The sequence below is a fragment of the Diceros bicornis genome, chromosome 32 (assembly GCF_020826845.1).
Source record: "Diceros bicornis minor isolate mBicDic1 chromosome 32, mDicBic1.mat.cur, whole genome shotgun sequence".
NCBI lineage: Eukaryota > Metazoa > Chordata > Mammalia > Perissodactyla > Rhinocerotidae > Diceros > Diceros bicornis.
Window position 1 is genome coordinate 18,461,431 of NC_080771.1, and position 26,455 is coordinate 18,487,885.

Consider the following 26,455-nt stretch of genomic DNA (forward strand, 5'->3'; position numbering starts at 1 on the left):
GGCAGCCATTAAAAGTGGGACATAGAAGAGGAGAGAGAGTCAGCAAGCTCACTCCATTTAAGGACACTTATAGAGATACGCAGTTAAAAAGAAGAAAAAGAAATCTCAAGGGGTCAGCCCCGTGGCATAGCGGTTAAGTGCACGCACTCCCCTACTGGCAGCCCGAGTTCGGATCCCGGGCACGCACCGATGCACCGCTTGTCAGGCCACGCTATGGCGGCGTCCCATATAAAGTAGAGGAAGATGGGCATGGATGTTAGCTCAGGGCCAGTCTTCCTCAGCAAAAAGAAGAGGATTGGCACAGATGTTAGCTCAGGGCTGATCTTCCTCACAAAAAAAAAAAAAAAAGAAACCTCAATACTAACAGTGACCAGTTTTTATGTTTTTCTTTTGCCTTTTGGTGTTTTCCACATGTCCGACGCTAATATGTATTTGTGGACGGGTAGATAGATAGGCAATAGTCAGAATCCAACTCCCTGAAACTAGACACAACCCACCAGGCCCAGTGGAAACCAGTTCTGGGTTCCAGTGTGGAGAACGAGCCAGGTTTGCCAGACCAGTGATGCTCAAATGGAGGGGGGAGGAGGACAAACTCTTCAGGCTGGAGCCTTCCACAAGGACTCACTCAAAGTGAGCCACCCTCACAAAACACACATACATATAATCCTGCCAAAGGGGACGCTTAGAGGTAAAAGCACACCCAGAATATCCATCCTGCAGCATCAGCGGGCGTCTGCTCAGGGAGGTCAAGGTCATCTTCACCAGGTTGTGCAGTAGGGCCTGCGAGTCCTAGAGCCTCCAATCCTAGCTCTCTGGCCCTGGCCTGTCTCCTCCTTTCTCTAGTCCTTTACTGGTTCATCCATAAAATAAATGCATGGGCTTGGACAAAGGGCCTCTCAGGTCCCCTTTCTTAGGACTCTGAGAGATGTTTCCCTTTGTTCTGGCCTCAACCCCTGCTCAGCACATATGCCCCCATGATAGCCACAGATGGAGTTGGAATCCTCCAGCCTCGGTCCCACTCCCTCCCACAGTCCGGGTGGATGGGGTAGGCAGTGCAGGAGGCAGAGCCCAGAAGAACAGATACCAAGGGAGGCTGGGAAGTGTCCTCACTCACTAAGGCCCTAGACCATGCAGGTCCCTCTGCCTCCACCCAGGGAAGCCCAAGACATGGGGACTGGCAGAGGTGGGGGGCAGTGAGGTTTGTTTCTCCACCAGAGCCTGCTCTGCCCCCACTCTCCAGGCAGGGCCAATGGCTGCCTGGCTCCTCTTGCATGCCATCCCCATGGTTCCTCTACTTCCCCAAGTTTTATCACCAACATGGGCAGCTCTTTGCCATCATGTTTTATTTTTGAGAACCACTTTCTAGCTGCCATCAATAACATGGGGGTTAGGAGAGAATTATCAACAAAGTATTTCATCAATTCACTCCTGAAATTTAGAGCGCATGCTCCGTGCAGGCCCCCAAGCGTCTCCCTCATGAGGCTCCCAGGCAAGTAGGGGAGATTAAATAAAATAATCCACAAATAACTGTACAGCACCACACAGTAACAGGGGTGCAATAAACAGGAGCTCTATTGTAAAGAAGAAAGGGAAGCCTGGGCGATGGGCTGGGCTTGTCCGACGCCCCAGAGTAGGGTGCGGATGGAGCAGGTCCTGGAACCCAGGTGCCCTCCCCTGAGCCAGGCATCCTACTGGGGCAGGCATGCATCTGCCAGGGCCGGGCTCTGTGCCCGAGTTTTGGGGGGGAGGGAGGTACAGAGGGCACAGAGTGGGGCGAGGGGTGAAGGAAAGAGGCGTGCTGGCGGCTCAGGAGAGGAAGGCTTCAGCCGGGCCTAGCCGACATCCCCGCACGCCCCAGAACTCACCTGCCGGCACCTGGGAGCAGGAGGCCCTGCCAAGCTGGTCTGCCCCTCCCAGTGGCCGTGACAGGGTTCCCCGGTCCGAGTGCCCAGCCTTGGCTCTGACCAACTTGTCTGGCTGTCCTTCCCTGGACAGATCGTTTGTCCACCCTTCTCTGCACATGTCTGTCTGTCTGTCCTCACACGTCTGGCTGGCGCGCTGGCCTCCCTGCTTCTGCCGGCCTCCCCGGGCGCCTGCCCCGCCTGCCGCTGTGTGGGTGTCGGGCTGGCTGTGCGCGGAGGGGCGCGGCTCGGCCCTCCCCCTGCCCCGCGTCCCCCATCTCAGGAATGACCCGGGCGGCCGCCCAGCGCTGCTGAGGACCCCGAGCCGCGGCGCAGCGCTGCTGGGGCCAGGGGGGCGCGCCGCCGCCCAGGGGGCCGGAGCGGGAGGCGGTGGCATTGGCGACGGCGTGGGGCCGGCGGGCGGCCGGGCGGGGCTGCGGCAGGGCAGGGGCGGGATCGCGGGCAGCGGGTCAGCGCGGCCCGGCCCCGCCTCGCCCTCCCCGCCCCGCCCCTGCGCGCCGAGCAGCCGAGGCGGAGCGGCGCGCCCCCCGCGACGCCCGAGCCCGAGCGCAGCGGCATCCGAGCGGGAACTGGAGCGGGAGCCGGAGCCGGAGCCGGAGCCAGAGCGGGAACCCGAGCTGGAGCCGAAGCTGGAGCCGGCACTGCGGCGCACGGAGCGGAGCGAGGCAGCCAAGCCGAGTAAGGGGCGTGGGGCCGGGGCGCTGGGGAGGGGCGGGGGTAGGTGGTCCCGACCCCTCCCCCGCGCTCTGCGGCGGCCCCGGCGCACGCACACACCCGGGGGCACTCAGCGCGCCGGCAGGGCGGACGCGCGGTCCGAAGTGGGACCGCAGCGCGCTCCGAACGGGATCCCGCACTCCCGCCGACCCCTGCCCCCGGCCCCCGCGTCCCCGGGCGGGCCACCGGCGCAGGCTGAGGCTGCCCCTGAGCACGCCCTCCGGCCGCGGGGAAGCGGGGATCTCCCGGATTCTTGCCTCACTTGAGTCCCAGACGAGCATCCACCCCGTGTGGAGAGCGTGAGACAGACTCTCCGGCCCCGCGCCCTCGGTTTCAGGGGCCCCTGAACAACCTCCCTAAGAAGGGGAAACTAGGACACGCTTTCGGCCAGGGATGCAAGAATGAAGGGGCTCCGGGCTTTGTGGAGTTTGAAGCTAGAACCCACCCCCAACCCTTGAGCCGGGAAGTTTGACCCTCCGACGAGCGGGTCACCAGGGCCATGCCCCTGCTTCAGTGCGTGCCGCGCTGGCCTATCTCAGCAGGGAGAGGGCGCGTCCCCGCCACACATTCTCCCGCTTTGGGGCAGACTTTCCCTTGCGCGGTAAGTGGGACCCGAGGCTGAGTCCGAGGCGGCTGCCCTGGCTGGCTGCGCAGCGCCAAGCGGCAGAGCCGCCTCTCCCCAAGCGCCCTGGGAAGCTGGGTAGTGCCCACCCCACCCCCGGTGACTCGCGCAGCCACTCCTCTCTCCCCAACGGGCTCCGCGGTCTGGAGGCTGGGCCTCGAGGACCCAGGGTTGCCCTCCTGATCCCACGCGGTTGCCAGGGGGGTGGCCAGGCCCGGGCTGGGAAGGGGCAGGAACAAGTGACAGGTGTGAGAGGAAGGGGCTCCAGGACCTCGGTCCTTGGTCTTGATCCACAGAGCCCCACGGGCACTTGCCTTAAGGATGCCCCTCTGGACTCACTGCTCGACTGGCACAAGTGCCTTCACCTCTGTGCCTCAGTGTCCCCTGCTGACAAGTAGGCAGGATTCTGTGGTGAGCAGAATGTTTAAGGGCTTAGGAACCAGAAGGTACGCTTGGCTGACTTCCTAGCTGTGTGACCTTAGGCAAGACAGTTAACTTCTCTTGAGCCTCAGTTTCCCCATCTGATACACGGGGAAGGTGAGCTGGGAAGAGTAAATGAGATGATGCTTGTGGGGGGCCTAGCAACGTGCTTGAGCCAGTACTCAATTCAGGTTGGCTACAGGTGTCATTTAGTGAAGTGTCCAGCACCAGTAGATACTGAGGCAGAGTGAGTTCCCCCGAGGTGGTGGGGACATGACCTCCCCTCCCAAGCCCCCTCCACGGAGGCTTTTGAATCCCCCAAGGCCTTGCTGACATTTAATTGCAATTTAGGGCCTGCCCTTTCTCAGACATTCCCTCCTCCCCAGGCTCTCTGCTGCCCTTCCCCACCCAACTCTCCTCTTCCTACCTGCCATCTCCATCCAGGTTGGAAAAGACTGTATCTGACTGGCTCTTTTCCTTTCGCCCTTGGCTGATGTCTGCTGCCCTGGCGGAGGGCTCCTCAAGTATTGCTCCCACACTCTGCACACCTCCCTCCACTCCGGGAGTTGGGGGCGCGGGGAGAATTGCCTTCTCTGAGGAGTGATCAGACAGTCAGGTCACTTGGACATTCCAGTGGTGACCGTCCACAAGGCAGCAGAAAGCAGCAGGGGAGCAGCCACCAAGAGCAAGGAGACAGCCAGGAGGTCCGAGGGATCCCAGCCCTGATTCCATGCTGACTGTGGTGTGTTCGTCTAGGCGACTGAGCCAAAAGACACCAGAAATGATGAACCTCAGGGAGGAAAGGCAGCCAGTGGCTGACTGAGATGTTAGAACTTCAGAGTCAGAAGCTCCCAAGAAGAGATGGGCCCAGTCTGTGCAGCTGGGGCCTCAGACCCAAAGCAGAGCAGGCGAGGCCCAGGGCCTAGGGAGGATGCTGGGATCCTTAGGATGGCATGGAGGTGTAGGTGGTCAGGAGTGTTGTTGGGAAGAACACAGAGGTCCAGCTTGTGGACACCTATGTTAGCCCTGGCCACCTGTGGCCCAGTTGCCCAGAACAGGGGGCAAAGGAGGGATGAGTCTGTCCACATGTTGCCCAGTGGGGACCTGGTGAGACAGGTGGAATGGGCTACCTCCTCGGGGCTCCTTCTACACAGAAACTTCCTCTCCTCTTCTTCCTCTGCAGCCTACCCCCCACCCCCATTCACCCACTAGGGTGTCACATCCCTGCATCGTCCATAATCTTCACTCCTCTTCTTCCCAAAGGAGTTAATCAGAAACTAATTAGGAGGTCTGTCTCCTGGTTCACGTAGTATGTGGAACACAGCTGATATGGAATGTGATGGGGATATGGGCATTACTGTCATCTTTGGGAATAATCGGTTAGACACACTCAGAGGCCTGTTACCTGAAGCCTTTGCCCTGGAAGTGCTCAGAGTACAGGGTAAGGGGCGGGAAGGTGTAAACCTGCTCTCAGCTTCCAAAAAGGAGAAACGGAGGCCAGGAGGGCTCCTGGAGCCCCTTGACACAGAATTGTAGGCTGAGAGTGTGGCTTCTTGGAGCTGGACTACCTGGGTTATAGCAGTGATTCTGGGCAGGAGATTTACCTTTCAGAGTCTCAATTACCTCTTGAAAATGGGAACATTACACACCTCCCAGTACAGTTGTGAGGACTGAAGAAATAATATATAGGAAACATACAGCAATGTCAAATGGACCACTCCCAGTGTCTGCATTATGAACATGCATTGAACACACGCTGTTTCCCAAGCCTAAGCATTTTCTCTTTGAATTCTGACAATAGCCCTCTGATTTAGGTACTATAATTGTCCCCATTTTATAGATGAGAACACTGAGGCTTAGAAAGGTTCAGGGCTGTCTACCTTTACTAGGTATAGAATACTTAAAACATCACTATGACTCATCATAATTTTAGGAGTTTGTAAAATTGATAATTAGCACATTGTGTCTTTGATGATATGTAATTAGTTACAGGAATGATTCCTCCATGGATAGCTTCAGTCATTTCTTGTCTATATGTTAATTGTCCATGGGCTATAGAATTTTAGGAGACACCTTCATTTTTTTTTATATTCAAAAGTAATCGAACTGGTTTAAAAGAGCAGCCCCCCCCATTTATTCCTTATCCCTCTTCTCCACATTTTTCTCCATATTTCTCATCACCGCCAACATCTACATATCTTATTCATTTGTTTTTTGTCTGCCCTCATCAATATAACATAAACTCCCCAAAAGCAGGAGCTTTTAACCATTTTGCTCACTCATGATATCCCCAGAGCCTAGAGTAGTACTGAGCACTTAGCATGCTTTGCAAATTATAAAGTGTTTTACAAACATAAGGTCTATTATTATTATTTTTGCCAAGTGTATAGCTTGCCTGAAAATAAAACACTAAGGTTCATGGCAGAAACCATTCCCCCCAAAATTTGGCAAATAGAATTTGCTCAAGCACCAGGGAAAATGTGATGAAGGTTAAAAGCAATGGAGATTATTTCCCTAACATTTTAATAAAGCTCCTTATTGGTAAGTTCAAAGACAAGTTAATTTTTAAAAAATCTTTGCAATAACAAATGACATGTTCAAAAGCAATTAACTTAGCTTTAAAAGTTTTCAGTAAGTTAACTCTCACTAACTTGTTCCCTTACTCTCTATTTTGTTAGCACAAAAGATTTTTTCAAATCTTTATTTTAATGATTTTTCAGATTATAAAAGTAACACATGTTCATTGTAGAAAATTTGGAAAATCATAAAAAATATAAAGAACATAAAAATCCTCCTTTATCCCACCCCTGGCCAGAGAATACAATGACTGAATATTTTAGTCTATTTCCTCTGTAATCTTTTTCTATGTAGGAATATAGGGGAGGGTTTCTTTCACAAAATAAGGATCTTGTCATATGCAGAGTTCTATAACCTGCTTTTTTTATAACTTGGTTTTTTTTTTCCCTCTTAACATTATACTTAAAGTCTTCACCTATGTTATTAAAATTTCTTTAAAAACATGATTTCATGGCTATATAATATTCTATTGTAAGAGTGTGCCATAATTTGCCCAGCCTGTCCTCTCTTCTTGGACATTGGGGTTGCCTCCCAGGTTTCACTGCTATAAATAATGCTTGTCTGTGTCCTCTTTGGGGTTTTCTGAGCCCTAAATCAGGCTTCTCTACACACTTGGTCAGGACCTATTTGCTGATTTGTGGATGGACTGGTTTATGCAGTTAGACAGTAAATCAAGCCTTAGAGGTTGGGCCATGGTGGCAGTGGGGAAGGAGGTGGCAGCTGATCCTATAGAGGGCTTCTCCAGGTACATGAAGGCAACATGGAGACCCAGTAACCTTCAGGCACGTCCTGAGCAACCTAGTGGAGTACACAGGTGGCCAGATGTTGCATGGAGACAGAAGGCCTCTTTGCCGTAGAGGCTGCCACACACCTGGATCCCTTTTCTAATATCAGGACCAAGTTACCTGTTTGCAAACCTCAATGTCCCCTTCCCATCTCTCTGCCACTGTTCTCTCTTTCTCCCCCACTCCTGAATCCATTCATTCCTTCATACAATCATATGACAAACATTCAATGACATTTATCCGCACAAGGAATGTTCTTCTCCATTGGAGAAGTCATCACCTGGGTCCCAGTCTCGCATAAAGACCTTCCTTCAGAGGAGAAAGGTTTTCTTTTCCCTGGGGATCCCCCACCTGCAGCCCCGGGAGTTCTCTGCCTGGCAAGGCAAATGCAACCCTTTCGAGATTAATGTGTCTAACCAAAGTCCCTGGAATTTCTGACTTTCTTCTGGCTCTGAGCAATCACACGCGCACACACACAGGTTCATGGTTCCCTTTGAGAAGGCATCATTCGTTCATTCAGTAAATAGTCCCTGAGCATTCACTGAGGTAACCACAGGGAACCAGTGGTTGTCTGGGCTGTCTACACCTGGAGTGACCAACTCCCCCATCTCAGGAAGGGCCCCCATTTCTCCATCATCCCCCAGGCACCCAAGCAGACACAGCGAATCATCCTCAACACCTCCCTCTTCCTCGCCTTCTACATCTGATCCATCTGTCCTGCTTCTTAAATATCCCCTACATAGCCCACTCTGTTCCTCAAACCCACTCAGCATGTTCCTGCCCCAGGGCCTTTACACTCTCTGCTCCCTCTACCTAGAGTCCTTCTCCCAGCTCTCACCCAGAGAGCTCCCTTCCTCCAGTCTTTGCTTATAGGTCGCCTTCTGACCGAGGCCTCTGCAGCTGCTGTATCTAAATGTTCAGTCTCCACCTACACTTGGCCTCTGTTCCTTCCCTTGCTGTTACCTAATACACTCGACCATTACGTTTGTGTCTACTCCTCTAGCAAGAAAGCTCCCTGAGGACAGGCAATGTTGGCTCCACCCCTCTATCCCCAACACCCAAAATCTGGTACACAAGGGACATCCAATAAATGCTTGTTGCATCAATGAACGCAGCCTCTCACCCTGTTCTCCATCGCTATCGCCTTCATTTAGCCCCCTCATCTCCTGCCTCAGCCTCCCATGCTCCCCTGCCTCCTGCTGCCCACACCTGGTCTGCCCTGTACTCTGAGAACAGGAAGACCTTCCTAAAAGGATAAAAGCTGACCATGTCGCTCCCCTGCTTAAAATCCTCCAAAGGGCAGTTTGGATGCAGGGAGCTCACTACCTCACCGGGCCTCCTAAATTTCTCTGTCTCAACATTGTCATCTGCAAAATGGGGATTTGTTTTGAGATGCCATGAGCCCACAGTACGTGGCCGCGGTTAGCAGGTGCGCCATAGGCGCCAGGACATCACGTGGCCTCTCCCACAGGCCAGCCCACCTCTGCAGCCCCTCGCTGTCTGCGGTCTATGACTGGAAGGCTGAGAGCGCCCGGTCCGTCTGCCGCGCATGCGCCGAGCCGCCCCTTGCCTGTCGCCTCCGCAGAGCCCGGCTCTCGCCGCAAGGACCCCCGAGCGCGGAGCTGCACCCCTTAACCACACACTCAGCTGCCCGGGTCTGAGTGACGCAGTGGGCCCCAGAGTGGAGGTATTCCGGGAGTGGGACGTGAAACGGAGTGGGAGTGACGTGGACTTGTCGCACACCGTTCGGCCACGTGGGGGTACCGCCGCCCGCCCTCCAGGTCCTAGCCAGACAGTCCAGTCGGAGATGAGTCACAGGCAGGACCGCGCCTCGCCTAGGATGCTGGGCTCCAAGATGGGCAGGCAGGGGGAGGCGTGACCTCTCCCCACCCCCCACCCCTACGTCCCTGCTCCGGAACTCCTCTCCCAGCAAACCGCAGTCTCAGCCCGTCTGTTCCAGACCTGTCCACCCACTGCCCCATCACTGTATCCTTACAGCAGCTCTGGGCACATGTGGGCGGACCAGGGTGGGCACTTGCTCGCATAGACACCCGACATCCATCTTGTCTGGATGACCCCAACAGAAGCTCCACCCAAGCAGAGGGTCTGATGCCACCAGGAAGTGGTTTTCCTGTCCGTCCCCATGCTAAAGCCTCAAGTGGGGGAGGGGAGGAGGAATCAGACAGTGAGGTTGAGAAGCCTGTTTTAAGATCCAAAAAGCCCCTCCTCATGTTTTCCAAGGGTTTTGTGGTGGTAAATTCCGAGGGTAGGTGGTTGGTAAATATTTGAATAAACCAATGCAAGCCAGGGATGTTGGGAGAATGCAGCTGGAGGATGGTTTGTGTGAAATACTGATGGAGTTACACAATGTGGGCAACAGTACTCTTAGCTACCATCAGCATCGTTGTCACCAACGATATCGGGGAGCATCTCAGCTCCTTACATGGGTGTCCTTCTCAGGAAGGTGAGCATCGTTAAAAGGCAGCCTCAACACGGAAGTCGTGCATTAGCATCAGGCCAAGGTGGATTTGTTCTAGACTTTAAATGTACATGTGAGTGTCCCCTCAGTGCCCAGCCCTTAGCAGGTTGCCAGAAGCCACACTGGTTGTCCGTACCCTCAAGGAGCTAATAATCTAGAACAAGTTAGAACCAGAGTTGTCCTGGAAGGATGTCCCGGTGCTGTGGAAGCACAGCCAGAGTGACTGTTCTGTCTCCAGCAGTCGAAGCAGACTTCACTGAAGAGATTTCTTGAGCTGTGTGTTGACAGATAAATAGGAGTTTGCCAGGAGAGGGAAAAAAGAGCATGCCACAGAGAGAGAACAGCCCCCAAGTGTTCAGTAAGTCCAGGAAGCAGACCAGCCAGAGCACCAGGGGTGTCGGATCTCTGTGGGGTGTCCTTGGCAGTAACTAAAGAGGTAGACAGGCCCCCAAGGCTGTGGAGGTTGGGGTGGAAGCCAGGACATTTTCCTGAGGGCACTGGGGAGCTACAGAAGGGTTTTCACTAAGGGAGTGACATCATCCATTTTGCCTTTAAGAAAGACCTCTCTGGAAGCAGCACTAGAGATGACCTGTCAGCCCACTTATGTCCCCCTCCAGATGCACACGCGGCCACGTTGCACACGGGCACACCCACAGACATGAACACAGACACATGTATATACTTATATTTTTAGAAGTGTAGATCCCAGGGCCTGAGATTTCTTTGTGAATTTTCTGGTGTGAAATCACAGTTCTCCAAGCAGCCTACCACACCATGGAGACTTCTCTACCAGGTCTGGGAGATCACCTCCTACCCTCACTTCCCTCACCAGAACTCTCGAGTTGGTTTCTCTGGGGACTTAGAGTGGCATTAGGCCAGCCTGGGGATTCACACCAGGGAAGGCTAAGCTGGAAGGAGCCACCTGGAGAGAAGGAGTCCCAGGTCAGCGGCAGCGATGGCTCCCTCCCTCCCACCCTCTCGGCCAGTAGTTTTCTGTATAAAGCCCTTGTCCTCGCAACAGGTGAAGTGTTCTCCCCCTGCTTCCCCGGTGAGGATGCCGCAGCTCAGAGAGGTGAAGTGCTTTGCCCAAAGTCACACTGCCAGGAAGTGGCAGAGCTGATATCAGTACCCAGGGGTTGGACTTCTGAGCCCACGCTCTCCAGAGATAGGTCTTTGATTCGTTTATTGAATAGAAAAGCCAGATATTGGTGCACTTTGGTGAATGGGCCCCATCAAAACATGGGACCCATTTGGAGGAAAAAATATAAAATAAAAGGGACCCCTGGGGGGGACAAGGGTGGGAGCCTCTGGCCTGCCTCTTACAGGAAAGTTCTGTCCACGATGTCATCCCCAGGATCAGGGAAGCCCACTGCCTCCTGACACTGGAGGGGACAGGCTCGTTTCCCATGGGCTCGTGGCTGCCAGCTTTCCCCTGTAAGACCCCTCTGGGTTCCCCATCCATGGTCCTTGCTCAGCAACCCCCAAGGATGCAGTTTGGTTTCTGCAAGTCAAGTGACCACACTGCCTAGGAGATAAGAACCATCTCTCTCTGCTGTTCCCACAGCCTCAGTCATGCTGGGGCTTAGGGGAGACTGAGGCAGATCAGATCTTTAGCAGCATGGGAGGGTGGGTTACTTTTTGAAAATGTTTCCTCCATTGCAAATAGGTGCTAGAGTGACCTGGCACTCCCTTGCTGCACAGACATCCAGGCGTCACACCAAGTTCATATAGGGGGTGTAGGGAGAGTTGGGGAGGAAACATTTTCATTCTCTAGGCGTTTATTTCTGAACTGGACCTTTATTCTGTACTGTAATTTAATATATTAGGGGCCGTCTAAGGGAGTGTGCTGGCTGACAGTGTGGGCTTTGGAGTCTAACAGACCTGGGTTGTTATAGTCCCAGCCTGTAAATAGAAGCTGTGTGACCTTGGACAAGCTACATAACCTCTCTGAGCCTCAACTTCCTTCTTTATAAGATGAGAATGAAAAGAGCATCCTCCTCTTAAAGTTGTTGGGACAATAGTAATAATAATATGGTTTGAGCTAGGCATCTGTGAACACCCTTCTAAAAGCCAGCTGTGGGACCTTGAACTAGCCCCTCACCCTCTCCAGGTCTCAGTTTCCCCTTCTGTGAAATGAAGACATTGGGCTGACCTTTAAGGGTCCTTCTAGTCCTGACAGTTATAAGATTCTCGGGATGTCATGGTCCATGGCAGTTGTCCAAGGCAGTGGGATCTCACGGGTTCACGAGACAGGAGAACTCTGTGGCATGTCTCATTCCCACTCAAGAGCCCCCCCAGGAGAGATATTCCCCCTTCCACCCACCATGGGGACCCCAGCACAAATTTGCCCCGCCCCTGCCCCAGCACCTCCATGTTCTGTAGCCCAGCGCTCCCCTAGGCCCCCGCCTGGACTAGGCACATGCTCTCAAAGTCACCATCCTCTCCCCAGAGGTTGACAGCCCAGGGTACACGAGTGCCCAGCCTGCAGGGTCGGTGGGTGCCGTGTGGGCGCCTCCATCACCTGCCTGTTTGTGTCTCTGCAGGTGAGCGGAGGGTCCTTCCCTGTGAGAAGTCAGAGCTGTGCACGTGGGCAGGCTGGCTCCGCTGTTCTGCTCCAAGGATTACATGTCCTTCAAACGCCCCTGCCCCTGTAAGTCTCCCCCGCATCCTCCTGTGGCTGGGGGCCGGGAGAGGGCAGAGCATGGAGTGGGGGTTGCAGAGAATGTCTCTAGGATGTTTGGCCGAAGAGCGCCAAGGGTCTGATCAGGAGCTGATGTGATGCGACGGGTGGAGGGAGGGCAACACAGAAGACCCAAGAGATGTTTTGCTAATCCTGCTGTAGCAGCACTTCCCAAAGTGTGGATCAGGCTTCCTCCTAGGGATATTAATGGGGTTACTTTAAAAACAAAATTCCATGGCCAAATGAGTGTGGGAAATGCCGAGTGAGACAAGTTAAGTAGATTTTGCTACTTCAGGACTTTTCAAAGCCTTTAATGTGGTGATGTGTGTTGTGAGGCTCCCGTAGGAAAGAGAAAGCCCAGTGGTGTTCCCACATTTAACTGACCACAAGGAACGTCTCACGGGATTGGTGCTCCACAGAACACATTCCTTGGAGTTCTGTGTCCTGAGGAAACCCTTCCTGGAGCATCCCCACCATGAAGCCCCTAGTTTACTAATTCGTTTCCTCTAATGAAGCAATTAGAGGATTTCACCCATAACATTCTTGTCATGGCTCCTTGATGCCCACGAGTCCAGGCAATGGACTGAGTCAGGTGTCCCCCTGGGGCTCAAGGCTGCAGCCCCCTTTGGCTGATTCCTCTAGTCTCCAGCAGCCCTGCCTTCACCGACTCATGCTGGGGACCCTAACCCCAGGGTCCCCTTCACCTCTCCCCGTGGCAGCCCCCTGCTTCCTCCCGTGCTGTTCCCTGAGCCCCCCCAAACCACCATCACTTGCTACAATTTGGAAGGACATGCCTAACCTCCCATCCCTTCTCCTTGATGAGTCGGAACTGTGAGTCTGTGTGAAATCAGGACCCCACCTTAGCCCCCTTTTCTACTTGTCATCTCCCCTCTCCCACTCTCACTCTGGTAATGCCTCAGCCCCACTCACCAATATCTTTTCAGATTTGTACCATTGGTTGCATTTCACACATCTTGGTGTTGGGGGCCTCTCTTCCAAATAGTTGAAACCCCAATTGTTAGATCTTTGAGAAACCCCAATTGTTAAATCTTTGAACATCAAGGGGCTGCTGCAGTGGGGGGGTAGGGGGAGCTGGCGTATCCCATCTGGGTGGGATCATCACCAGGCATGCCCAGGGGAATAAGGTGGCAGTGAGGTTCACTGTGCAGAGTTTAGGGGGGTGGGGGAGCCCAGCCTTGGCTACCATGGGTACCCAAGGAGGGCACAGGTCAAGAGCTAATAAGAGCATTTCTGATGGACAGTAGAAGCTCAATAAGTTATTGTTACTGTTGTCCTGTGGCTGCTGTTGTGGCTAATCAAGAAATCAAAGCCCAGTCCCAGGCCGGGTGAGAAGGCTGCCATTGGAGCACATCGGAGCCCAGGGACATTGCCCCACAGAGGGCTTGCGGGGTGGTGTCTTCACCCCTATGAGCAGTTGGGAGTGGAGAAGCCTGGGGCTGCTGAGTGTGGAGGGCTTTCCAGAACCTTCTGGGGGCAAGCCAGGCCCTTCAGAGCCCTGTGTGTCTGCAGTAATAGAGACCATCGCCCCAGGACAGCCCTCTGCTATATATATATCCACCTTCTGAGGACTCCAGGGTGTGGTCATGGATATTCTGGGCTGTTCAGAAGCGGTTCCTTTACACCTCTGAAGTCCCCCCTCCCCGTACAGGCCTGGTGCCTGGCATGCAGTAGGCACTCAATAAATGTTTGTTGAATGAATACACGTATAGTCCAACGCTCTAGATGAGGAGCTGGAGGCGGTGGATGGAGGGAGCTGAAGCTCCTGACTCTGCCGCCAGGTTCTCTCCGTGGCTTTGGCCAGCCAGTCACCTCTGACGTGAAGGGTGGTCAGCCCAGGGGGTTCCAGGAGCTCAGGGCTGCTGTGAGGCTCCTTGGGGGAAGAGAGGAGCACAGGTGGGCAGAACCCCAGTCCCCCCACCCCACACGTTGCTTCACATGGGGTCTTCTCAGATCTCATCTGGAGAAGGGGTCCCAGGCGGTGGTAGGCCCGGTGCTGTGGGATGTCCGGGCTCACCCTTCCTCCTCCATCTCGCTCCTTCTCTGCTGGATTTTCTCCTCTTGTCATCCAATCCAGCTCTTTCCCTTTTCTCCAAACTTGTCTGAGAAGTGCTCACTGTCCCCCTGTTCACCCCCAGTCTACTTCAGTCTGGCTTCTGCACCCCCACCCCAACACCTCATCCACTTCTGTGTCGCTAAATCCATCCCAGAGTTTCCAGTTCTCAGCTGCATCTGACCCTGCGGTCACTTCACTTAGCTGATGACTCCTCCTTGGGTTCCCTGACTCTGAGCCCTCCACGCTCTCCTGCAGCCCCTCTGGCCGTCTGCTCTGACCGCCCATTCATGGTCTCCTTTGGTGGTGAGGGAGGGCGGATTCTTCCCGTACCTGCCCTGGGATGCTGGGCCCCCCAGGACTCCAACTCCACCCTTGCCCTTCCCACTGCCCTGAGCACTCCAGACCCCCTCATCCTCAGTCTGCTTTCAGCTGCAGCCTCTAGGCTGGCAGCTTAAGACTCTCCCACCCGTTTCTGCCTGAGCTTCCGATTTCCTCCTCTGCCTTGTGCTGCCTGTCTCCTGGGCAGTCCTCACCCCAGCACCTCTGATCCAGCTTGTCCCAAACTGAACTGTTTGTCTTCCCCTCCAAGCCGGCTTTGCTTGATTTTGCTGTGTTGGTTTAGAGCATAACCATGGACTCAGTCCCTCAGGCCAGAAATCTGGGAGTGACCTGAGCTCCCCTCTGACACACCCATTACTGCCAACCACCCAAGGGGACGCTGGGGTTTCCCAGTTAGGTCAACAGATCTCCATCCTGACTTCGCCCCATCCAGGCCCCCTCGTCAGACCCAGCCTGGAAATTGCTGCCTCCGTAAGTGTTCATTGAATAACCGGACAAGAGGGAGAATCAAGAGGAGGCAGATGCCTGTGGGCAGCCTCCTGGGCTCGCAGACCAGAGGCCCTCAGGCAGGTTCTGGAGGGGCCGCAGAAGCACAAGAGCTCCAGCTGTCCAGAAAACACGTGACATGGGAACACTGAGGAAGGGAACCAGAAGTGCCAGGAGGGCCCTGCCGAGGACACACGCCCTCTTTCTGAACACCTTCTTTCCTGCTCTGTGAATTAAGACACCTGACAGGGAATTGCTTTAGCTCCTAGCTCACAAAATCATCCTGCTCCGTCGGTACGTGTGAAGGTACCCAAGCCCATTAAAACCTGGAAGACAGGGTAGGAGCCAAGGCTTGTTCCTATTTGGGTTTCTCTACCTCTACTCCCTCCCAATTGAGAAGGGCAAAAAGAAAAGTCCCCGGAAGGAAAAACAAGCCCCAAAGTTTCCCAAGCAAGACCCCACCCCAGGAGTTAGGTCTCCGGAGCTGGAGGAAAGAGCTGAGGTCGACCAGGCAGTGGGGAGCAGGGCGGCGGGCACGGGGCTGCCCAGCTTGCACAGCTTCAGACACTGGGCGATGTGGGACCGTCCTCTGGCCTCTCAAGGGTCGGGCAGGCGTGAATCAGGCCAGGCTGGGCCGGCCCCTCCCAGGCACTGTCTACACCCCAGCATCCCCCAACCCCATCTCACCTTGCAGGTGTTTGAGCTCATCAGCCCCTCATAGAGACAGCCCCAGCAGACCTCATGGCCCCCGCCCCCCAGTTCAGCAGTGAGAAGACCAAGACAGAGGGAGGGGGCAAGAACAGGGAGGAGGAAGGCAGGGGAACCCCTGACCCAGGGGGGTTTTGGCCACATGGCTGCGAGAGGGAAGTCGGGTCTTCTACCTGCAAGTGCCAGGCCTGTGAACCATTTTCCAGCCTTAAGCACTGAGTGAGAAGAAGGAGGACCAGCCTGGCTCATCAGGAAGGCTGGAGGCGTGGGAGCCTTCTCCATCTGGCCCCAGCTGGGCAGAGTGGCCCAGGATTCCCCGTGACCCAGGCTCCAAGGACAGATGCTTCACAACCTCTTCTTCACCCCCTGCAGATGGCAGCTCCATGGAGCTCCCTGTGACATGGGGGTGGCCTGCCTCCCTCTGGCCTTGGGGAACAGATCTGGGAGAGGAGGGGCTTTGGGTCCCTAGGGGAGACTGAGCCTGTAGCAAAGCAGGAAGGAGGGCGGAAAGTAGCATCCATTGATCTGTGGAGAAGTCAGATGGGGCTTGTCTCTGCTAAGCTCCCAGGCTGCCTGCAGGCTGGCAGGAATCACAGCCTGGCAGAGCCTCTGGGTGGGCCTGGGTCTCCCTCAAAGTCAGCGTGATGTGGTAGACGGTGCTTGGGTTCGAGTACAACCTGGCACTGACATTTACCAGCTGCGTGGTCTGGAGCAAGCTACTTAATGTCTGGAAACCTCAATTTGCTCATCTGTGAAATAGAAATAGTCATACTAGCCTTTTGGTTTGATGCTCAGATTTGATGTGCCACAAGGAGAATCTAGCTTGGTGCCAGGCACAGAGAAGATGCTCAAGAAACTTGAAAGCCTTGTCCTCTTGACCACCCTCTCTCTACACAGCTTAATATTACTCGAGTCTTTGGTGATAGAGCAGGGAAAATGGAGAGAGCTGGGGACTTTGGAGATGAATTTGGGGTTTGGACCACATACTGCTGTTTTCTACTCTGCTCACTGTAACCGTTGCCTCTGCAGAGACTTAGCTGTCAACAGAAGGAAGGACTTGAGGGCAAGGAGGGCAAATGAAGGGACACACCCCACCATTTACCACTTCTGTGCCCAAAGCAGACATCCTGAATCAGTTGCAGCACTCTTTCCTACTGAGCCTGGATACAACCTCAGACTCTCTTTAAACACATGCAGGCACTACCCAAGGATAGGCAATACCCTGTGAAATGAAACCTTTGCCCATTCCTGGCTGAGGTCTGACTTTGGAGTGGGCAAGGGAATAGAAGGAGTGACTTCAGCTAGTCACTTCTCTCTGGGCCTCAGTTTCCTCATCTGTAAAATGGGAATTGATAAGAGTATCCACCTCAGAAGGTTGCTGTGAGGATCAAATGAGACATCACAGGTAAAAGGCTTACAAGGCCTTATGATCATTTCTTTAGGTGGCCCCCTTTCTTCCCAGAAGCAGCTCTGCAAAGGAGGGGTCAGTGTGCCCATTTCACGCACGAGGAAACTGAGGCTCAAGGATGTGAGGAAACTAGGTGACACAGCTAGAAAATGGTAGGGCCAGGGGTACATCCCGGGTGAGTCTTTCCAGGGCTCACTTGTAGTTAAACTACAGCTGAATGAAAGGACAAGGGTGCAGTCAGGTCCACTCTTCACCCTCACCCCTTGAATGGAGAGTCCACTCTGTGGCAGGACTTCATGGCCCCATGAGCATCTTGGCTGCCCACCTCAGAGTTCTCTGGTCTAGGACGGAGTCTGCCTGTGGCGAGTGCTCAGCATGTGACAGCTAATCTTAATGTTAAATGTACAATCATTTTATATTCAAGTCCCTGGCAAGAGGACACAGCCTCAGCTTGAGCACTTAATGTAGTAATAATAACAGTAGCAGTGCCCCTCAGCTTTTGCGGAGCACTCCCAGCTGGCAGAGTTTTTGCACTTCACTGTCCGCTGGCAGGGAGCACCCTGGGTGATCTCATCCAGCCTCGTGGCGCAGAGCAGCATCCATACACTGACAGTCCCCAAATTTACATCTCCAGCTCCCGACTCATACATCCAGCTGTCCGCCCCGTATCTCCACTCGGATGTCTACAGAGCATCTCAGATGTAACATGTCAAACCTTAAATCTTGACTCACTTCCCCACAAAACCTGCCCATCATCTTCTGTATCTCAGGAAATGGCAGCTCAGTCCTTCCACGTGCTCAGGCCCCAAACTTGTCACTTTTTACTGCTCTCCTTCTCATTCACCCCAAATCTGATTAATCTGAAAATCCTAACTGTTTCATCTTCAAATCTGACCCCATCTTGCCACCTCCACCGCTAAGCCCTGGACCAATGACACCATCATCATCACCTGGACCACTGTCCTCGCCTCCTGTCTCTTTGCCTCCCTCTTGTCCCCCTCCAGCCTCTTCTGCTGCAACCAGAGACTGTGGGAAAGGGAAGGATCTAGAGACTGAGCCTTGGGTTGGTGGAAGGCAAAATCGTTTCTGTATCTAGAAATCTTGCCAAGGAGAGCATGCTCCCCAGAGTTGTCACTCACAGCGTCCCAAAGCCAAGTGCCCTGAGGAACATTTACGTGCAAACACAAATGTGTAAGGACATTGCCACTTCTCTGCCAAGGGCTGCCCTAGATTAGCTACCCCGAAACTCAGCTCCGCCCACACCTGGAACCGTGCCCAGGGTGATTGGCAAGGCTGGTTGTCCTCTGTGATGTCGCCGCAGAAGTGTGCAGGCATGCATGCTTCCCAGACAGGAGAGAGGCCCCAGGAGACAAATCCCATGCCCCGTGGACCCAGGGAGCACTGGAGGAGGAGACAGGATTCAAAAACAGGGCTTCTGGGTCCAAGCCCAGGGCACTGGCCATGCTGGTCCCCCTGGGAGCTTGAGGACATTGTCACCTCCCAGTGCTCCCTCTACTTGCTTCTCTCTGCTTTTAAAGCACCATGTCCCCCCTTAGTCCCCAAACCATCAGCTTCCAGGGGCTGCTCCTTCTGCCCACCTGATCCCACCTGGACTCCATGTCTGTAGGTGACCTCCAGGCCTTGCTCAAGAGACTCATTCCAGAGCTTTCCTCTGCCCATACCCCCAGGCTCTTCAGCCCCTGGATGATACTTGTCTCCCCTAGGAATGGGGGTAAGAGTGGGGATGGGGGGTGGATGTAGCCTAATGCAGTAGAAGCAGCAAGAGCTAAAAGACCCAGATTCACAAACCATTGGAGCAAATGCATTGCAATCCTGCAAGCCTCCATTTATTCACCTATAAAATGGGATAATGAGACCCAGTTTCCAATATTACCATGAAAGTTTGGTGAGCAGATAGATGCTCAAAAGGGTTTGTTCTTCTCTTTCTCTTCTGGCTCTTGAATCCCACTATGAGAGCGGTGGAAGTCAGTCTTCCCTGCAGGCTCCTCCCAAGACTGTTCTGAGGGGAGATGGTGTCTTCTCTCTCCCTTCCCAGCCAGCCCCAGGTTGATGTTGAGAGGCAGCATGGCACATCTGGCCCACCTTCACTTGACAGGCTCTCAGCAGAGGCAGCCATGTACCAGCCTTTTGCCAGACCCCATCACGGGCACATGATGGGATAACTCAAGAAAACGGATTCTCCTTGCCTTGTAGATGGGATGTAAGAGGTCATCTGCTGACCCTATGGGACTTACCTGGGACTCTACCCCAACTGCCTCTTGCCACAGATGCAGAAACTGAGATGCAGATTGGGGACTGGACCAGGTCACACAGCGTGTTTGTGGCTAAAACGTTGATGCTCCCAGCCTGACTCCGTGTAGAGTGCTCTTTCCACATGGAGCCTGCTGCCCTGTTCTCAGTGGAGATGCAGAGAAAGAGCAGCCCTCTTCTAAAAGTAAAACTGTGACCCAAGCTGCGTGTTTAAAAGGACAAAGGTTGTTACAACCTGGTCCCCCCTCAGCCTCAGTTGGAGGCAGTAGACAGTCAGACCAGCAAACTCTTCCCCTCCTGCCTGCTGCAGTCCTTCCCTTCTGGGGCCCAAGACACCAGGAGACTCTGTGAACATCTGGAGTGAGAACTGAGGAATTCCTTTTCTGGGCATTTTCTAGGGTTGGGTTTTTGTTTGTTTTGTAGAAACACCAGTTCACAAGAGTCAATAGTTAAATGTTCAGGAGTTTCATGAACCATTGTTAAACCATTGGTAGCCAGCTTAAAATCTACCATGATGGGCATAGTTACACCATGGAAATTGGCAAACACTACAAATCAGGGATTTTGCTTTTTTCTTTCTTTCTTTTTTTTTTGGAAAGCTGGTTTATCAGCACACGATTGTATATAACATACATTCAGAAAGGTACACAGATAATCAGTGTACAGCTCACTGAATTTTCACAAACTGAACACATTCACATCAAAAAACACATCATTACCTGCACCCTCGACCTCCTCCCATGCACTCGTCCAGTCACTACCCATGCCAAGGGCAACCGTTGTCGTGACTTCCATCACCATAAATTAGTTTTGCCTGTTTTTGAACTTTATATGTATGGAATCATACAGTATGTTCTCTTTTGTGTCTGGCTTCTTTTGCTCAACATTCTGTTGTGAGATTCACCCACAGTATTGCGTATAATTGTAGATCATTTATTCTCATCACTATATAGTATTCCATTGTGTGACTATACCACAAATAACTTATCCATTCGACTTTAATGGACATTTGAGTAGTCTTCCGTTTGGGGCTATGAAAGAATAGTGTTGCTGTCAATGATTTAGTACAGTGCTAGCCAGTAGAATTTTCTGTGATAATGAAAATGTTCTATATCTTCACTGTCCACTATGATAGCCACTAGCCACATGTAGCTATGGAGCACTTGAAATGTGGCTAGTGCAACTGAGGAACTGAATTTTTTCTTTTATTTTAATTAATTTAAGTAGCTACATGTGGCTAGTGGCTACCATATTGGACAGCACAGTTCTAGTACATGGCTTTTGGTGAACATATGGATGCATGTCTGTTGGAGAATGCATTCTGCCTAGGAGTGGAATTTCTGGCCTACAGGGTGTACATATATTTGGCTTAATAGATAGAACTAAACTGTTTTCCAGAGTGGCTGTACCAATTCATACTCCCATCAGCAATGTCTGAGAATTCTAGTTGCTCTATATCCTCACCAACACTTGGTAGTGTCTGGATTTTTTCATTTGAGCCACTCTGGTAGATAGTAGAGAGATCACCTTGTGGCTTTCATTTGAATTTCTTTAGCACCTTGGATATCCTCTTTCGTAAAGTGATTGTTCTAGTCTTATGCCCATTTTTCTATTGGGTCTTTTTATTATTGATTTCTAGGAGTTCTTTATATATTCTGAATACAAGTCTTCTGTCGGATCTATTATTGCAAAAATCTTCTCGCTCTTTGTGGATTGCCTTTTCACTCTCATAATGGTGTCTTTGGATTAACAGATATTTTTAATTTTTATATATAAAGTCTTTATTAATCTTTGTATATAATTATTTACTTTATGCATATTTAACTTCAAAATTTATAGAAAATAAAACGATACAGAACATAAGATGATGGAATACCCTCTTGTACTTTTTAAAAGCAGAGGATTTTATTGTTGCACTTCAAAGAATAAAATTTTATAAATGTGAAAGCCAAGGTGGACAGCTTTTAAGTCGGGTGGCAGCCTTGTTAAAGAGTTTTTGTTTATTATTGAAATTTCAGATTTTAGCTTCAATGAAATTTAAAGGACTGCTCATGAAATTATTCAAACGTTTTCAAAAATCTCGTATTTTTTTCAAGTAAAAAGATACCTCCAACACTAAAACATCGACAGGGATCTCAATAGTTTAAGGATTATTAGAGTACATATGGCTATTATACAAGCACAGTATGTCACCAACACTCTCTAAACAATGAGAACTGCAGTGCTGTGGCATTCTCCCCTGTTATCCTGGTGAGGAAGCAGAATGATCAATTACACCTGGGCGATACTAGCACACTGGCTTATCTACCAAGCGTAAAATCAATTATCTGAAACAACATGACTATCAAATTCCCAGACAGTATGTAATTCATAACTGAATTTGTGTATTCAGAAACCTGTGGAGTGTGCTTTGAGTTCTTTTAAAATATAAATTATATTGAGCATTAAATAAAAACCCTGAACTACATAGTATAACCACAATAGTGGCTGAAGTTCAGTAGCTGGTTTAACCAATGTTTACCTATCATTTCAATATCAGTTTCTGCTCAATCTTAAGCACATCCAGCACTTCTCCTGCAGTAGGATTTATTTTTAAGTGCTCGAGAATGAAAGGCCCAGCTCACAGCATTGTCTTACGACAAGAGCCATGAGGATGGGAAGCTGGTCACACAGGAGAAAGGTACGCACGATATTTTCCCTTTGTTCAACATTGGCTTCGATTCAGAGTATAATGCAAAAACACGTTACAAAAACTGAATGAGGGTCTGTTTCTAAGTTTAATTCAGTAATCAAAAACTGTACTTCAACTGCAAAACATCTTTGCAGGACTGGAAGTACTAAAGTGACACTGATACTGAAACATAGGTAATCAGAGGAACCAAAGGCCCTGGTCATGTGAGTCGTCATCCAAAGACAGCCCGGGTAAATAGCGCATATTTCCTGTCAGCTGCTGCTAAGACTTGCATTTTTCCAACTGAAAAGCAATCCTGCAGGGCTTTTTACTTATCACTTATTTAAGAAAGGTTGTTTTAGATCCCCTCGTTGAACATGAGGCCTAGGTCTCAAAATTAGTTTTGCTGTATCATCACAAGACATATTAATCCTGTTTGACCTTGAACTGCTATAACTAATGGTGCGACTATTCTCTTGAGTATCTCGCAAAGAACAAACCGATTAGAGGGAAACAGCTGATCGTGAAAAGAATGGATGATTCCATAAAGATGTGAAGAAGGCCCCTTTTGTGTCTCAGCATCTATTAACCAGTTCCAAGCACCTGGACGAATACCTCCATGAGAAGCATTCTCCAGTGTCCCGAAGCAGGTTGCAAGCGATGAATATATCTAGAAAGTCCTTCAAAACCTTCCGCTTGCTCCAGCCATGGCCTTGACCCTGTTCACATCTCGGTCCTGTCCCTGTGTAGCTCCGTAGCCCCCTGCCCACCTCAAAGCCCAAACTCCCACCAAAGATCTTTATTTTAGTATCAATTTTTTAATGGTTGGTACCTTAAGAAGTCCAAGGTCATGAAGATGTTCTCTGATGTTTTCCACTTGAACCTTTACTGTTTTGCCTTTTATATTTAGATCTATGTCTAGGGGATATTTTTAAGATTCTAAGGTTTAATTGTCATCTATTGAGTGCCTGCTGTGTGCCAAGCATCCTGCTAGACAGTGTGCTTTGATTAGTTCATAGTAGAGACTGCTGTTCCCATTTTACAGATGAAATAATAGAGGCTCAGAGGGGTGAATTGCTCAGAGGGCACCAGCTTCAAGAGGCAGGACCAGGATTTGAACCCAGGACTGTCTGTGTCTTACTTAGCCGGAGCCTAGGACAAGATACAGGTCAGCTCTGGTGGAGGAGCTCTGGGCTTCCCCCTAAGGAAGGTGGCTAAGGAGTGACCCTTCTTCCGGAGGACCCTAGGGCCACTCACCTTCTCAGGATACCAAAGGTTGGTGAATAAGAGACCTGGGACTGGGGCCCACTTGGGTCCCAAGACAGCTCAGGGCTGCAAGCAGTTTTAGAGGTTGTGGAGATAAAGGGCTTGTCCCCAAACACCTCATAATGTTTTTAGGAGTCCATGTTCCATGAACCACATTCTGAGAAACTGTTCCAAAGCACCAAGGTTCAACGTGATGTTGACAGTTGAGATCATCAGGATTTATTACGGCCAAGAAGTGTCTGTCTTTGCTTAGTCTACTAGTTTTTCTCATCCTACCTACTGAAGTGACATATTATGTGAATAGATTTCCTGATCTTAAACCATTCTTGCATTCCTGAAGTAAGCCCTTTCTACTTATGGTGTATAACTTTTAATACACTGCTGCCCTGGTGCTGGTTTCCCATGTGCCCCTGTAAATTCTGGAAGCTGAGGGAACATCTGTGGAGCAGAGGACTAAATCCCATCACCTTTAACATGTTCTAGAATCAGAACCCACAAAAGCAAAAGGCCAAAGACAAACTCAAGGAAGACAGGACTTGGGAAGGGGACTCAGCCACTGTGGCCCAAGAATACAGCTCTAGGCTGGTCCAGCTTGTGGTGGGATAGCTGATGATAATTTGCAGCATGCATGAATTTAACATTTTGTATATCAATTATTCATGAACTTCCTGGAAAGTCCCTGTTGCGGTAAATGGTCATTTTTCCAAGCCATGATTCTGAGTCTCACAATACAAGCTCGGATGTGGGACCTAATCCCCTACCTGATGGGTGGGCCAAGCCAGCTCCCCAGCATCAGCTTCTTAATACAATTTCCCCTATTTCCTACTCATCGAGCATGCACAGTGACTCTGCTAGTTTATAAAAACCTGTGTTCTTTGTGGAAAATAGCCTAACAGCCAACTCTAGGTGGTAACATAAGAGGAGAGAAAATGAGGGAGTTGGGGCCAGTGATGATTCTGGCAAGAAAATGAGAGTTTGGTGTGGCTTCAGTGGAAAATCTAATTCTGCTGTGGCCTGGTTCTGTAATGTCAGCCAGTTCACCATTTCCTCTGCAGAAATAGGGAAAAATGGTTTGTGACTCTGTTTCAGTGAGTTTACCAGCCAATAAATAAATTATTCATGAAATCAGAGATAAAACCTTAGTGAGTGATGGCAAGACGGTAAACTTATGGCATTTGGATATGTAGAGGTACATGTGAGTTAATTTTGGTGAGTTTATTTAAGCGGCAGAATGTATCTTAATTGTGGAATAAATCACTTTCGTCTTATATTTATAGAATCATGAAGGGCCTGTGGGTGGTCACTTATTATTTTTTCAGTTATATTTTAATGCAGTGGTTGAAAATCTTCTACTTGGCAGTGGAGCACTCTCCTATTAACTCTGATATATAAAACAGATGGGAGCATAGCTACTCTGCATGAAGGGAGAGCAGGGAGCTCCATGATGTACCAAGACTCCCCCTCTCAGCACTCGGGCACCTGTGTGGGACCTATTGCTTTCCACAGCTTGAGAGTTTCATTTTAGTCTGATTCATCTTCATGTTCCCATTGTCTAGCACCTGACCAGGCATGGACTTAGTTAGTATTGGTAGCACTTAGTATTGGTTAGTGGGTGGGTGGGTGGATGGATGGATGGATGGATGGATGGATGATTGAATATGTGGATGAATAGATGGGTGGATGATTGAATATATAGATGGATGGATGAATGGATGATTGACTATATGGATGGATGAATGGATGGATGGATGATCGAGTGGATGTTGAGTAGATGCCTAGGTAGATAAATACATGGGAGGATGGATGATTGGTTGGTTGAGTGGATTTATGGAGGATTGATGAATAGGTGGATGACTTCACATTCCAATCCTCCTTTCCACTGTAATCTGCCCCACTCTTCATGCCACATATGGCCAAGTAAAAGGTGTCAGGACCTTGACATGACATTAGCTGACTTCTTGTAGAGATGCATCCCCATTGTAAGAAGAATCCTGAACACCAAGTAGCCTTTTCCTACCCCCTTCATCCCAATGTTAAGGTGACATCCCACAGCCTCACCCCAGGAGCCCCTCGTCCTTTACTGAGCTCTCTTGCGACCTCACCCCTCTGTGCTCCTGCCCATGCTCCTTCCTCCCTCCCCTAGTCTTTTTCTGCTGGTTCATCCTTCAAGGACCAGCCCCCTCTGTGTAGATGTCCCTGACCTGCCCCCAGCACTCTGACATCTCTCCATCACAGTCTCCTGGTGACCAGAGAATGGATACCAGTAAGTGGGCTAAGAAGTCACCAAAAAAAGCAGAGGAGGAGACTCAGAAGTGCCCAAGTAAGTGAGCCTGCCCTGCCATGTCCCCTGCCCCATGTCCCTCTCCACGTCCCTGCTTGGAGGCCGGAACCAGGTAACGGTGCGCAGAGGGCAGATGGTGCCTGAACCCTGTTCCCATATTCCCTCCAGTGACTTCACAGCCTCATCCTGGTGGTTTCAGCAGTGGAGGAGGAAGTGCACTGCTGAGGCCAGACTTGCCAGGGAAGTGTACCCATGACTAATGTCTTCAGAATTTTTTGTGACAGGAGGCATCAGTCAGATGTGAGTCCTTGACCCTCCTTCTCCCTCTAGCCAGCATCTCTGAGGGAATGGGCAGGACTGGAGGTCTAAAGATGTTGGCTCAGCACCTTGGGTGTCTCAGTGCCCTTCCTTGTCAATGCTTCTCAGGTAGCTTCAGGCTGCAAAGAGCACTTCCCTGTACCTAGACGGAGTGACTGTGGAGCTGCCTGCACGCCACACTCAGCAAGGACTTGGGAGCGATGGTCTGCCTCAGTTTCCCTGCCTGCGTGTTCCCTGGGACCCCCAGACTGAAGCCAGCCCTGACCCCAGCCCCCTGACATAGGCCTGGATCTCATTGCCTCCCCTCACACCCTCCATGGTCACCTGGCTCCCACCCCGTCCCCACCCCTCTCACCCCTCTCCCTCCCACCCTGGAGGGAGAACCGTTCAAGAATAAGTGTTTCTTCGGACAGATAATGAGCAGGTCCAGAGAG

General features: G+C 51.3%; 1 protein-coding gene across 6 annotated transcripts in view; it reads left to right on the plus strand.

Moving 5' to 3' along the window:
- The first annotated feature begins 2,452 nt into the window (after nt 1-2,452).
- BEAN1 (brain expressed associated with NEDD4 1) overlaps nt 2,453-26,455 on the plus strand; it is a 45,362-nt gene continuing 21,359 nt past the window's right edge. Inside the window, exons 1-4 of one of the 6 annotated variants that reach the window (XM_058527953.1) lie at nt 2,556-2,600; nt 8,512-8,727; nt 12,063-12,169; nt 25,658-25,742. In XM_058527953.1, the coding sequence (XP_058383936.1) occupies nt 25,676-25,742 (67 nt within the window). In that variant the 5' untranslated portion in view covers nt 2,556-2,600; nt 8,512-8,727; nt 12,063-12,169; nt 25,658-25,675. The other 5 variants (XM_058527951.1, XM_058527957.1, XM_058527955.1 and 2 more) reach the window with 5 other exon arrangements.